General features: G+C 36.9%; 1 protein-coding gene across 1 annotated transcript in view; it reads right to left on the reverse strand.

Moving 5' to 3' along the window:
• Agbl3 (AGBL carboxypeptidase 3) overlaps positions 1 to 15,384 on the reverse strand; it is a 65,147-nt gene extending 49,763 nt beyond the window's left edge. Inside the window, exons 1-3 of the mRNA XM_058582854.1 lie at positions 14,002 to 15,384; positions 13,091 to 13,151; positions 11,789 to 11,974 (exon numbers count right to left, since the gene is read on the reverse strand). Coding sequence (XP_058438837.1) covers positions 11,789 to 11,974; positions 13,091 to 13,151; positions 14,002 to 14,064 — 310 coding nt within the window. The 5' untranslated portion in view covers positions 14,065 to 15,384. The remainder of the gene's footprint in view (positions 1 to 11,788; positions 11,975 to 13,090; positions 13,152 to 14,001) is intronic.
• Position 15,385: the final 1 nt, after the last annotated feature.

Below are 15,385 nucleotides of genomic sequence, written 5' to 3' on the forward strand. Positions count from 1 at the left end.
TCTATAATTTGTATTGATTAGTCCTATATGTTATCCTATCCTGCCTTCTTTTACTCTAGCTTCTTCCTATGAGAGAAAATATTTGATCTTTGAGTTTCTGAGTTTGGCTAATTTCGTTTAGCATGATATTCTTCCATTTCTATCCATTTACTGACAAATTCCATAATTCAATTCCTTTTTATGGCTGAGTAGAATTCCATTTTATATATATACTACAGCTTCTTAATCCACTAATCTGGACATCTGGGTTGATTCCATAATTTAGCTATTATGAATTGTACTGCTATAAACATTGATGTGGTTGTGTCGCTGTAGTATGCTGATTTTAGATCTTTTGGGAAAATACTGTCATGGTATATAATCTTTTTTGATGTGTTGTTGACTAATTTGTTAGTATTTTTCCAAGGATTTTGCATCAATATTATTATTGGCCTGTAGAGTTCTTGTAGTCTCTTTGACTTTGGGTTATGGCACCAATTCTTGAAAAGACATTTCTTGACCCCATTAGATTGCTTTGGTGCTTTTATTAAAAACCATTTAATCAAAATTGTGTTGGTCTATTTCTAAACTTTTTATTCTGTTCCAATGATATATTAACATTTTTGCCAATTATTTGTGCCTATTTAAAAAATCTACCAAAATATACTTCTATTCATTGCTTACATGGTGAGAAAGAACTCAAATATGTAAACGAAACATTTACTAGGAATTACATTTATGAAAAGCAAAACAAAGAAATACCGCTCACTGATTTATCACAAAGGAAATAACATATTGGTTAAGAAATATTGCATTGCCAGTATGCAGGTGTCTCACTCATGTCCCCTTCCTACCACTCGTCTTTCTGTCCCCTTTTAGCTTTTCAATAATGCATTTACTTCCTTATTTTCCTTTATAGTTTTACCACCCAAGTGTTCATATATATTCATGTGTGCAATGTAGTTTAGATATAAAACTATAGTTTTTTCTACTTTTGAACTTAACATAAGTCAAACCCCATACTATTCTTCTGTGCCTTCTTCCATGATGATATTTATGAAATCTATCCACATTGTGGCAATTTGCTATATATTGTCCATTTTCTTTGCTATATGTTATTGTCTAAGTATGCTATAATATTATCATTTTTACTTGACTGGGTTGTTTCAGTTAGGGCTAATGAACAGTGGTGCTATGAACAGCTTTTTATATATATATTCCTTGGAGTACCTGTGCTCATAATTCTTTGGCGTATATACTTGGGAGTAAAAATTCTAAGTAGAAGTATGTATATCTTCAACTTCAGCAAATAATGCTAAGCTGTCATCCAAATTGTTCATCTTAATTTATACATCTGCCATCAGATGATGAAAGTTCTATTTGCTCTACATAATCACTATTGCTTAGTATATGTGAAATTTAACCTTCTAATATGCCTATGGAACAATACTCCGCCTTACTAACAATCAGGTAAATGTAAATTAAAAACACAATGAGACACCACTTCATAATAAGATTGAGTACCACTGTTTCATGTTTATTGGACATTTGGATATCATTTTTATTATGTGCCTATTAGACTCTCTTGCCCAATTTCCTGAAGGGTTGCCTTTTACTTATTCCTTGTGGAAATACTTTCTATATCCTAGAAATGACCTTTTTGCCCAGGTGTAATTTTGGTTGTCAACGTGACCGGATTGAGAGATCCTAGAGAATGGTAAGGCACACTTTTGGTGTGCCTGTGAGGGTGCTTCACAGATGATCAGCATGTAAGTCAGCAAACTGGGTGGGAAGACTCACCCAAATGTGGGTGGCACTGTGCAGTAGGCAGGGGGCCTGGATAGAACAGAAGCAGAATGGGGAAGCTTGTTCTGGCCTGCAGCTGACTCTTCTTAAGTGCTGCTTTTATTGCAGCTACCCCCTCAATCATGGACATCACACTCCAGATTTCTTAGGGCATCAGTGACTCTCCAGGGCATTCTGGGCCTTGAGTCTTGGATTGGAGCTGTATCACTGAGCTCTCTTGTCTGAGGCTTCCAGTTTCCTGGACTGAGTAGCTACTGGTTTCCACTCTCCTGTCTGCAGGTGGCCACTGTGGCCATGATTCAGCCTCTGATCATGATGCAGTCTAAGAAATTCCCTTATAATTATACATACTGGGAAAGTTTTTGTGGTGCTGGCTTGGGGAGAGTAACAGCAACCTCCACCAAAACTCTACCCAGACAATCCACCCACTCTTCCTTTGGAATGAGAGGCTTAATCTTTAATAGGACACTGATAAAAATAATTTCATTGGGGAAGGGAAACAATGGGGAAAAAAGTACTACCATTGAGTGAGGGGCTGGCATAGGTGCCATTTTCTGTTTCTATGTTTGCCTATTCTTGACATTTCATACAGATGGAATTACATTTGTACCTTTGTGTCTGGCTTATCTTAGCATGGTGTTTTCAAGGTTCTCTTGTCTTGTAGCATGTATCAGTACTTCATTTCTTTTTATGGCCAGTTAATATTCCATCATGCGACAAACCACATTTGTTTATTCATTCATGTGTTGATGGAAATTTGGATTTTTCCATGTTTTGGCTATTACAAATAATGCTATTAACATTTGTATGCAGTTTTTTCTTTGGGCATATGTTTTCACTTCTCTTGGGTAGACCTAGTAATAGAAATGCTGAGTCTCTGACTTTAGCTCTGACTTTCTGAGGCAATGCCAACCTCTTCCAGTTTCTCTACATCCTTACCAACATTTGTTATCTGGCTTTTTGATTCTAGTCACTTAGCTGATTTAAAGTTGTATCTTAATGTTGTATTAATTTGTATTTCTCTGATGACTAAAGATGTTGAACATGTTTTCATGTGTTTATTGGCCATTTGTTTATCTTCTCTGGAGAAATGTTTTATCGGAACCTCTGCACGTTTAAAACTTTTAAGTTGTAGATAAACACAATACCTTTATTTTATTTATTATTATGTGGTGCCAAGGATTGAACCCAGTGTCTCATGAAAGCTAGGCACACATTCTACCACTGAGCTACAACCCCAGCCCGCTTTGCACATTTTTAAGTTGAATTGTTTGTCTTTTGATTTTTGAGTTGGAAGTGTCTTTAATATATTGTAGATGCAAGTCCTTTGTTAGATACATAATTCACAGTTTTTAATTCTATGGGTTATATTTTCATTTGCTTGATAATTTCCTTGGAAGCATAAACACTTTCAGTTTTAATGAAGTCTAATTTATCTGTTTTTTTTTTTTTTTGTCCTGTTCTTGTTTTGATGTTTTACTTAAAAACTCACTACCAAATTCGGAGTCAGGAAGATTTTCCTGTTTCCTTCTATAAGTTTTATAGTTTTGATTCTTACACATTTAGGTTTTGATCCACTTTGAATTAATTTCTGCATATGTGTTAGTTAATAAGGGTTGAACTTCATTTTCTTTCCTTTGCATGTGACTATATATCAACTTGTCCCAGAACCAGCTGTTGAAAAGACTTTCTTATTGAATAATCTTGTCATGCTTGTCAACAATCATTTGTCCACAGACACATGGATTTATTTCTGGATGTTTAATGTAATTTTATAGGTACAGGGAATCAAACCTGGGGTCTTATACATGCTAGGCAAGCACTCTGCCACTGAGCTACATCCCAAGTCCCCTTGCCTTTTACATTATTTTTTTAGTTTTGAGACAAAGTCTTGCTAAGTTGCCTAGGATGACCTTGAACTTGTAATCCTCTTGCCTCAGCCTCCCAAGTTATTCAGTGGTCTATGTCTACCCTCATGACAGTATCACACTGTTTAAATTACCAGTAGGTTTTTAGTAAGTTCTGAAATCATGGAGGTATGATTCCTTAAATTTTTTTTCAAGTTTTTATTTTTTCAGAGCTATTCAGGGTTTTTAAATTTTCCATATAAGTTTTAGGATTCACATGGCTATTCTACAAGACAGCCAGTTGGTATCTAATGGGAATTTCATTTAATCTGTAGATCAGTTTGGTAAGGACTACCACTGTAACCTAGGAAGTCTTCTGACCCATGAATATGGAATATTGATCCATGTATTTATTAGATTTTTAGATCTTTATTTCTTTCAGCAATGATCTTTAGTTTTTAGAATATAAGTTTTGCACTCTTTTCTTTAATTCTAGCTATTTTATTCTTTGATTTTCTTTAAAGTAGAATTGTTTTAAGTTCATTTTAGGGCTGTTCATTATAAGAGTATAGAAAAATAATCGAATTTTGCTTTTCAACCTTGTGTTTTGCAACCTGGCTGAACTCATTAGTTTGAAATAAATTTTGTTTAGTGAATTCTTTAGGATTCTCTATATCCAACCATGTCCCATGGCACCTGCTGCTGCTGAACTCAACAAGTCCTGCAAGGCCTGATGTGCTTCCTGCTGGGCTCCCTGCCAGTGGTGCTTATCCACACAGGCCAGGGGTCATGTCCCCCTGTGATCCACAATTCCAGTGCCTCCAGTGCTGTAGCTAGAGCCTCTTCTAGTCGTGCTTGACTCTGTGGATACTGCCAACAATGGAGCCTGCCTTCAGACACATCACTTGTGCTCCACACCCCTGGTGTCACTACTCTGATTGCCAAAGGTCCCCACTGCCAATAACGCCTGCCCCTGCAGGGCCTCTGCATACCTCACCCACATTCTGTGTCCTCCAGCACTGCCCCTGCTACCAGCAGACTTCTGGCTGTGACTTACTCCTCTGGGTCCTAAAGTCATATGCTACCGGCCATCAACACTACAAACTACAAACTTGAACTATTTCATAAATACCTGTACACTAAACCACTGAGACACCTGCAGATACTGCTAACATTGATTATAGCTAAAGAATCCACATGGAGATTGCACCACTGTGCCCACTCAGAACCAAAACCAGTGTACCATACCAACCAACACCCAATGACTGTCTGTAGGAAAAAGCCTTTCCCTATGAAAGCTAATCTGCAAATTTAGTTCAGACAACTGATGTAACAGATGTGTAGAGAACAATCTAAACACACAAGAAGCATGGAAAAGCAAAGAAACATGATACTCCTGAAGGAACATAATAATTCCTCAGAAAAAGACTCTCCAGTAAAGGGTATCTATCAAATGCCTAAAAAGGAATTTAAAATAATGATCCTAAGGAAACTTGGTGAGATACAAGAGAATACAAACACACAATTCAATGAAATAAGCCAAACAATTCAGGATCAGGATGAGAAAATCAACAAAAATAAAATAAAAAGTCAAACAGAAATCTTAGAACTAAAGAACTCAATAAATTAAATTAAAAACTACATTTTAAAAATACCTCAACAATAGATTAGATCAAGTAGAAGAAAGAATTTCTGAACATGAAGATGAGTCATTTGAAATAACTTAGACAAAAACAGAATGAAGAAAGCCTATGAGATTTATGGGACACCATCAATGATTGAATTTTTGAATTATCAATATTTCCAAAGGAAAAGAGGAAGAAAAAAGCTTAATAGGTTTAATAAACTATTTGCCTTAATAACAAAATCATAGCTGAAAACTTGCTAGATCTTGGGAAAGAAAGGAAAATTAATCACAGAAGACCCAAAGAATACCAAATAGATTTGACCAAAAAAAGAGTCTTCTCTGTCAAAAGTACATAAATTGATAATTCTAAAATCAGCAAGAGGAAAGAGGCAAGTCACATTTAAGAGAACCTCTATTAGACTAACAGCAGATTTCTCAGCCTCATAGGCCAGGAGGAAATAGGATGGCATACTCAAATTTAAAAAAGAAAAAGCAAAACAAAAATGAAAAGCTGTTTCTCAAAAATAAAGGAAAAAATAATACTTTCTAAAACATGCAAAAACTGAAGGGATTTGTCATCACTAGACCAGCTTTATAAAACATCTTTCAAGGACTCCTATATCCAGAAGCCAAAAGACTGTATTACCATCATGAAAACACAAAAAAAGAATAAAATTCACAGGTGAAGCAGATACACAAGTAAAAAAGAGAACCAAAACTGTACAGAAAACCATCAAGTCATAAAGAAGTGGGGGGAGAGGTGCACGCGTATGCAGAAAGGAATAAATTATGATAATAAAAACTATCAGAAAACAATGAACAAATTCCCCAATTAAAAGATATACTCTGTACATGAATAATATGTCAAAATATACTCTACTGTCATTTATATCTAAACAGAACAACAACAACAACAAAACCTAAAGATATAGACTGGATGAATAGGAAAAACAAGACATAATGATATGCTGCCTAAAAGAAAAAGAAATTCACTTTATTAGTAAAGCTACACTATAGAAGTGACCCTTCTAAAAGGACAAAAAAATACATGCATATGGAAACCAAAAGAGAGCAGGAATAGCTATGTTTACATCAGATAAAACAGACTTTAAGTCAAAAACTTTTTAAAAAGACAAAGAAGGTTACCATATAATGATTAAGTATTCAATTAAAAAAGAGGGAACAATAATTACAAACATATATGCATCCAATGCTAGAGCACACAATTATTATGTAAAGAAAACATTATTAGACCTAAAGGGAAAGATAGACTACAATGTAATAATATTTGGGGACTTCATCCCCTAGTTTTCAACAATGGGCAGGTCATCCAAATGAAAAATCAGCAAAGAAACATCAGACTTAAACTATACTATAGAACATGGACCCAACAGGTATTTACAGAACATGTCGTTCAAGAGCTACAGAATTCAATTCTTTTCATCAACATAGGGAGCATCCTCCAGCATAGACCACATGTTAGGTTACAAAGGATCATTAGAGGATATTTATGAACAGCTGCACACCATCAACATGGAAAACCTAGAGGAAACGGAAAATTTTCTGGAAATATAGCAAACTAAAATTACAACTTGAATATATAGAAAACCTGAATTAACCAATAATGAGCTATGAGAATAAGTCAGTGGAAAGGAAAAAAAAAAAACGTCTCCCAAGAAGAAAAGTCAGGACCCTCATCATGGCTTTACTGTCAAATTCTATAAAACATTTAAAGAAGAACTAATACCAATTCTTCTCAACCTACTTCAAAAAAACCAAAAAGGAGGAAACCTCAACAAACTCCTTCTATAAGGCCAGCACTATCCTGACACTAAAACCAGTCAAAAACACCATGACAACAACAAAAACTAGAGACCAATATATCGCTGATAAGCACAGATGCAGAAAGCCTCAACAAAATATTAGAGAAAATGAATCCAATACCATGTTCAAATGAGATTTATTCCAGAGATATAAGAGTGGTTCGATATATGCAAATCAATAAACATAATTCAGCTCATCAGTAAGTCTGGAGGACAAAGACCACGTGATCACCTCAATAGACATAGAAAATCCGTTTGATAAATTTCAATATCCCTTCATGATAAAAACTCTCACTAGGCACACACTTCGACAGGACAGAGGACACATGACAAACTCACAGGCAACATTATGCTAAATAGGGGAAAGCTGAAAGCCTCGCTAAAATTTGGAACAAAGCAAGTATGCCAATGTTTGCACTCCCATTAACACTATGCTGGAAGTCTTAGTTAGGGAAGAGGAAAAAGAGAAAGAAAGGAAGGCAGGTAGGAAGGAAGGGGTATCTAAAGTGGAAAGGAGGAAGTTAAATGATCTCTCTGTTTGCCGATGACATGATCTTATATATAGAAAACCCTAAGGACCACCAAAAAACTGTTGGAACCGATAAAGAAATTTAGTAATGCTGCAGGAAACAAGATCAATATAGAAAAAAATAGTGTTTTTAAAAATCAAGAAAGCATCCCATTCAAAAGCTTTTTTGCAAAAAATTTAATTATCTAGAAATAAGTTTAAGAAAGTAAAAGATCTCTACGAAATTATCAAACATTGATATAAGAAATTAGAGAGGACATATAAAATAAAGACAACCCATACTCATTGATAAGAATATTGTTAAAATGTCCCTGTTTCCCAAAGTGATCTACAGATTCAATGCAATCTCCATCAAAATACCAATGTCATTCTTTAGAGAACTAGGAAAAAAATCACAAAATTCATGTAGAACCACAAAAGAACCCTAAAAGCTGAAGCAATCCTTAGTGAAAAGAAGAAAGCTGGAGACATCACAATACTTCAAAACATGCTACGAAGTGACAATAATCAAAATCGTATAACACGAATAAAAACAGGGACCAATGGAAGAGATTAGAAAATCCAGAAATTAACCTACCTATTTATAGTCAACTGAATGTTGTTAAAGGTACTGAGAACATACACTGGAGAAAGAAAAATTTCTTCAATAAAAGGTGCTTGGGAAACTCAACATATATATGGCGAAGTATGAGACTAGATCCTTGTCTCTTACCACATATAGAAATCAGCTCAAAAGAAATATGAAAATACTGGAAGACAACAGGGCACATACTTTAAGACAGTATCCTTTGATCAGAAATTCACTCACAAAATGCATTTTTATATGTCTGCATTAGGACACACATAAAATGATGTTCCTGTGGTTTAATTGCCAAAGACTGAAAACATCTAAAATTGATTAATAAGGTACCAGTTAAAGAAATTATGATTAGATGAATTTAATGAAATCTAACATACCAATTATAAAAGAGAGACTAGTATATATTAACTGATAGGAAAAGACTGTCAAGAAGGGTGACTGTGTAGGACATTAATTTGTAGCTGGGCTGGAAAAGATCCATTTTTATCCCTGGGGAAGTCTGGATGTCTAGCTTTAACTTTTGGCCAAGATAAGGACAGTAAGATTCATGACAAGCTGTTTCAAGTTGCAACTCCTCTGGTAATCCTACACAGCAAGTTTGCTTACTGATGGTTTTCATTTGGCAGAACTAGTTAGACAGCTTGGCTTGATGACATGATTACAGACGCACAAAAACCCAGCTGGGAACTTTTGCTTTGAGATCTTATCACAAAGATGCTGCTATTTCAGTTTACAAGTCAGTGTGAGTGTGTGTGAGTGTGTGTGTGAGTGTGTGTGTGTGTGTGTGTAATGACCCTGTGGAGCATGCCTCAGGCTATCCTTTGGACCCCAACATTTGCCAGAAGCCTCTTATCTTGCTGCACCATATCCTCTACCTTTAAATAAAAGGTATATTTGAGTGGAACTCTATGTAGAGTCCTCTGTTGTCCTTTCAAATATCCAAATTTGTGAAATCTTCACAGAAGTGAAATGAAAATAGCAAGGTCCAAAGTAATAGGCAGGACTGTGGGGAATGTACTTTCTGAAATGGTAGCAAGTCAAGTGGAGAAAGCTGTGAAGGGCACCCAGGAGCAAATTCTGATTCCTCCTAGATGAGGATGCAGTGGCTGTTGCAGCTGGCTTGAGAACCAGTGGATCTTGCAAATATTTCAGGACACACACTGTGAGGAAAGAGCAGCGTCACACAAACCCAGAAGGTCAAGGGTTGTGTTTTCTCTCATATGTGGAAGCTAGAGAGGAAAAACTCAAGGTGGGAGGGATCTCATGAAAAGCAAAGGGAGATCAGAGAACAGAGGAAAGAAAGGGACCAGGGTGGGGGAGGAGGGGGAGGAGTAGGGAAGTGCTGGGGATGACACTGGCCAAATTACATTGTTATACTGTGTGCATGTACTGATGGGTACAATGAATCCCACCATTATGTATGACTGTAATGTACCCACAAAAATATTTGGAATAAATTTTAAAATGTTGTCTATTAAAAAACGAAAACAAAACCAAGAACAGTGGCACAGCTCCAAGTGAAGCTTGACTCTGTCTTACATAGACACTATCACCAGTATCTGTGACCTCAAACCTGCCTCTGAGGATCTTGGGAAACTGATGGTGTGAGAGGCTGTACCAGCACCTGCCTGTGTAGTACTACGCCTTCACTCAGGGTGAAGACTGGGCTCCTAGAGCCCAGAGTCTAAGATATCCAAAATACAGCACCATAGAATCGATCACTCTTAAAATAATATTTTGGTAAGGAAATGTATTTGGGATTAACAGAAGAGGCCAGAAATTAGACTGCTCTAATTTGAAGGAGTGGCAATCTCTTACGTACCAGGAGAGTAGACACTTTCTTTGTCCTGAACCACAGATAGTGACTCTCCTAACTGTGGGCAAAATGAAGGCTGAAAATGAGGGCCAGGAAATGTAAGGGACAGACGGGTGCGCTGAGGATGCCAAAGTGGAGCTCGTAGTTAGATGGGGAGAAAACAACTGAGTGGAATGGGCACAGGGGCTGGGGATGCTTGGAACATGGCATGATGGGGTCTTGCTTCTCTTTTCCTGTTGGGTCTCTTCTGCTTTTGTTTTCTCGTCACAGCTACAGAAGAGAAATTAGACAGAAGTCACACTAGAAGCAGGAGGGATTTTCTTTTCCTGATCCTTTTTCATTTCTACTGCCACAGATATGTAATGTGGAGGCTGTGAGATAAAAGTGAGGTGTAAAAAGAAGGGCTTGTGGGAAGGTCCAAAGTGGCACGGCAGCATTTTCTCTGCTGGGTTTTTAAGAATTTATCTCCCTGGTTCGGGAGCAAAAAGGAAGAAGGGGCTATTGGAGGAGGGGTGGGAATAATGGGGCTGAAAGGAGAAAAAGAGAGCAATGTTCACACTCCAGAAGAGGAAATATATACCCACCTACAGCTAGCTACAAGATCACTGTAAATAAGTGATGCATGTAAGTACTAACAAGCACAAATTCTTTAATATATTTTTATCTTTTGGAATTCTTAGAAATTAACTTTGTCCTCTCTGAACAAAAATTATTGTTCTTTTTCCTTCTTTGTCCCTTTTTCCATCTATCCATCTATCTACCCATCCATCCATCCACCTACCTACCAACCAGAAAATAAAAGGGGAAAACTAGTTTTTAAGGACTCCTAAAAAAATTTAAGTAGGCACCAAAAGCAGTTTTAAATTTTATACACCAATGAATGAGCTTATGAGCATGCAATAGACAACGAAAGGAGAAACACAGCGGCAGTGGGAAGGCGCAGAACAATGGGAATGTTCCGATCACACCTCTGTGGATTGGGGACAAAGGATCTGTCCCTTTTCCAAGATGTTTTTCACATCTCTCTGTGGTTATGGGACATAAGGTTCTGGCTCTTTCTAAGAGTGAAAAATCAATTTGGGAACACATACTACAGGAACACAAATTCACCCTGAAGTATGTACTCTTCAGTTCCATAAACATCCACTAAAGGAGAGAAGAAAGTAGGAAAGGAAAGAAAAAGAGACAAAGGGGAACAACAAAATAGAAAATGAAAGAGGAACAGAAATGGGGAAAGGTAAAAAGACAGGAAGAGGCAAAAGAAGATAAACTAAGAAGAAAGGACATCCAGAGGGGGAAAGAGAAAGGGAACAAAAAGGAGCGGGACTGTAGCTCCCAGCCATTCTGGTGGACTCCCTGGGAGCTGGCTGTGATGAGACAGTCATGCTGTTTGGAATTGTTTAGAATGACTAAAGCTGTGGCACATATTTTAAGCCCCTCTATTTAAGCACATGTGGTGTGAAACACTTGAAATGTGACTAAACCGAACTGAGATGTCTGTAAGTATAAATGCACACCAGATTTGGAAGTCTTTGTATAAAAAGAAGGAAAGTGAAATATTTTGGATATATTTAGGCTAAGTATAATGTATTTTAAAAATTAATTTTACTTTTTTACCCTTATAAACATAGCAACTAGAAAGTTTAAAATTACATCTAGGGCTCATATTACATTTCTGTTGGAATGCACTGTTCCAACATTGTCACATTTTAATGATTTTAATCAAGGCTGATGAAGTAGGCTTGCTAATGTCTGAATCCCCCAGGCTGCTAAAAACATACCAATATGCTGGACTTTTTCATCAATGACCTCACAGTGGTAAGGCCACCGTGTTGGGCTCAGGGGGCCAGAAGAAGAGACACCATATAAATCCCTTGGTTCACGAAGGCGTGGCACCCATCTCCCCAGCTGATATTCCAAGAGTATTTGTGTGGTCCGAGGGAAGAATGGGTCACCAAAAGAATTGGCTGAGAAAAAGATTCAAACACAACCAGGAGTGACAAGAAGGAAAACACCAATTCTTACGATGTTTTACATAGTTCCTTTTTTCTTTCCAACACTATTCAATTTATGAATATTTGTGGATATCATTAGTACTAACAATTATGACATTTTTAAATAAAAGCACTAATGAAATTTTGTGACAACTGATCTTCACAGAGGCCAAAAAAATATTGTCAATTTGTATGCTATCAATTTATTCTCGCCACTACTCTCCATACATCTGGTTCTTGCAGTTCTCCTAGCACTTAATCAACCACTTATCACACTCCTTGTCCATGGGTTAAATACATTGTGGGACTACAACTCCTCACTGCTTCCTGCAATTATGTTCTCAAAGGTTGCTAGTGATCTCTCAGTCACAATCCCCCCCCCCCGCAGTTTTCATTCTAGGGTCCCCATGTGGCAAGCCCCCTGAACACAGTGGGGCCACTCCTAGCAGGCAGTGAAGTGGCCCTGTCTCTGTGTGGCATCGATTTGCTGAGAAGCTCCCCTTAAGCCATTTCCTTCCTTAATGATACTACAGAAACTGACAACTAGTCTCTAACTAGGAACTTGCCAGTGAAATGACCCAAATAAGGCTCCCTCTCCACTCTAACCAATCAAGTGTTTTCTTTGCCTTGCTTCTGCATTCACCCTGTGAAAGCCTTCCCCTCACACCCCTTAGGTGGAGCCCCAAACCACTTCCAGTGTTCAGCTGCCTGATTTTTTTGTGAATTGCTGTTTGTTCAAATGAACTCTTTTTAAAAATTTAATGTGGCAAATTTTATCTTTTAACAATAGGTTTCACCCAAATTGGAACAAAACGGCAAATCTTAAGTCCTTTATAAACGAATCATGGCTTTCATTTAATTTCTTTTACTATTTTCTAATATAAACCAGGTTTACCTAAAATGATCCCCAAAAGCTTAATCTCCAAAAGATGCTTATAAAAGTGTATACAACAGTTCTCATTTCTGTCTCCTACTCACCAGAATAAAAATTCTCTATTTTACCCAATCTGACTTTCATAGTTTCTTCACTTTTTATCTACTCAATGTCTTATGATAAAAGGGAGGAAAAATATATGGATAAGTTCAAACCTGTTAATAGTGTACACTGATGAATATCTTCACTTACAAATTTCATAAATGTTTCTTCATCCTAAAACAAGAGAATTTTTAAATTAAAAAAAAATTTCTAAATCCAGAATTTTTTTTACATCTATCTTAGTCCCTGGGATTGAGTACATGCCTTTAATGTTTAATAATAAGGAAATTAAAGATTTATTATGGGTTACTGGTCTCAAAGCAGTATCTCAAATACCCTGGAAATATAAAGTTTGCATCTTTATTCCTCCTCTTCCCCTGGGAATGGCAACAATAACCACAGGGAAAGAATAAAGGCTGAAGTTCAAAGGTACTTGGTAAACTTGGAAACACAATTTAAATTAAGATTAACAACAATAAAAAGAAACAGAAAACCATAGACTAAGAGGTTATACTTTATTTGGGGGAGCTTACTTTTACATAATTTTTTACTATAATAAAAGTTAAAAGGAATATCTCAGAAATGTGTACAAGGATCAGACAAAATGTTTTTAAACACTACATTTCTCTCCCATTTCCTTCTTCCATATTCTTTCTTTTGTGATATCATAGACACATTAAACCTATCGGGGTTCTAGCACCATATTCTATGATGTAACACTACAGAATTAGTACACAAAAGGAAATAAGTGGAAAAAGAATTACAAAAATAAAACCCAATGATTTAATAGATAACAAAACCCAGGATAATAATCACAATTATTTTCTTAAGAAGACATATAGTTTTGCTTTCTAAATAGGGCATACTGCACAGAGTAATAGCTTACTTTTTCTATTGAATTATGTCCCATCTTCCATGACAATGATTTAAACATACAATTGATTTTGTAATATTTTAATTGGGAATATATATTTTGTAACATTTTATCTCAAATTAAGTAAAATAAAATTTGAGAAAAACATACTAATTCATCTTCATCACTGACTGTTCTGTCTGAATAGTCCTCCTTTTCTGAATCTTCTGACATCTCTTCCAGTGTTAGGCTTGAAATTTATTACGTGGATAGGCTATAAAACAATTTCTAAGAAACTTATTTGACAGATTTTTTTTAAGCTGAAGGTTTTTTTTTTTTACATTAAATAAGTACTAAAAATGCATTCAATTGTATTTAGTTAACAGTGACAAGATGCTAATTAAGCCTTTAACTTCAAAGATTTGAAGAAACTTTCTATTACTATGAGAAACACAAAAATCACAATAAAAGACAAATCAGGTTAATAATTTAATTTAAAAAATCCAGAGTACACAGGAAATTCATTAACATTCTATATTTACAATTAAATGTTACATAGTGAAAATAGGTTCAGAATGACCGTGGAGGCATTAAAATACATAAAAATTACAGTTGCTTCTTCAGGCAGTGATATGGAGCAATACAGTTTTAAAAGGTTTTTTCCTCCTTAATTTTCAGTTCAAGTGAAAATTCAAGTTCAAATGACAATACTTTTCTTTTTATAATTTAATACTATTCTGTAGATACCGTCACTGTTCTAATATTCAATTATATTATTACTGAAACCTCAATAGCTACCAGAAGGTTGTATTGATGACGACCATTATGTGCCTGTCCAAGTATTCTCCCACGTAGTTATCATTAAGACAATGAAATAATCGAAATTCCTTGCCAAGATTCTATAGATTGGGAGAGGAATTTACCAATTTCAAATCTATTGGCTTTTGCTCCTCTCTACAAACAGCGTGCTCTGGAACGTGGGCTGCCCAGAATAAGGTCCAAGGTCCATCGCAAAGAACTACAAATGCAATTGAGAAAATTGCGCATCGGCGACTCCTCTAGTGTCGAGACTGCCAATTTACAAAACCGGACAGGCCACCTCTGAGTCCGTTTCCTTACACGTGCAAAGGAGGCTCACCACGTGCTGACCCGCAGTGGGGTAAAACCTTGGCGTCAGCAAAGCCCCAGCAGAGGTGTAAGGGGCGCTCCCACGTGTGCAGCAGGAGCCTGCGGGCCCAAGTCCGCCACAATACAGGGTGGCAGTCTACAGGGTGGCAGTCTCCCCAGCTCACTCCCGCAGGACGCTGCACAGCGCGGGGGAACTCATTTTCCGTCCGTGCTTCCGCAGGGGCGTCCGCCTCCAACCTTCCTTCCTTCTCTGCACTTCGTCCCGCCTCGGGCGGCCCCTCACTCCCAGATCTTTCGTCCTACTCGTGCTGGGAGACTATTTCGAGAACTCCTTAAAGCACCCGGGTCTAGAGCTAGCAGGAGCTCCACTGTCTTTTAGCAGCCTCAAGCACTCCCAGGCCACTCGTTACCTAGGCAACGGCCCGCT

This window comes from Marmota monax, unplaced genomic scaffold (genome assembly GCF_021218885.2).
Source record: "Marmota monax isolate L192 unplaced genomic scaffold, Marmota_monax_Labrador192_F-V1.1 WCK01_AAM20220418_F8-fsc00131, whole genome shotgun sequence".
Classification (NCBI taxonomy): domain Eukaryota; kingdom Metazoa; phylum Chordata; class Mammalia; order Rodentia; family Sciuridae; genus Marmota; species Marmota monax.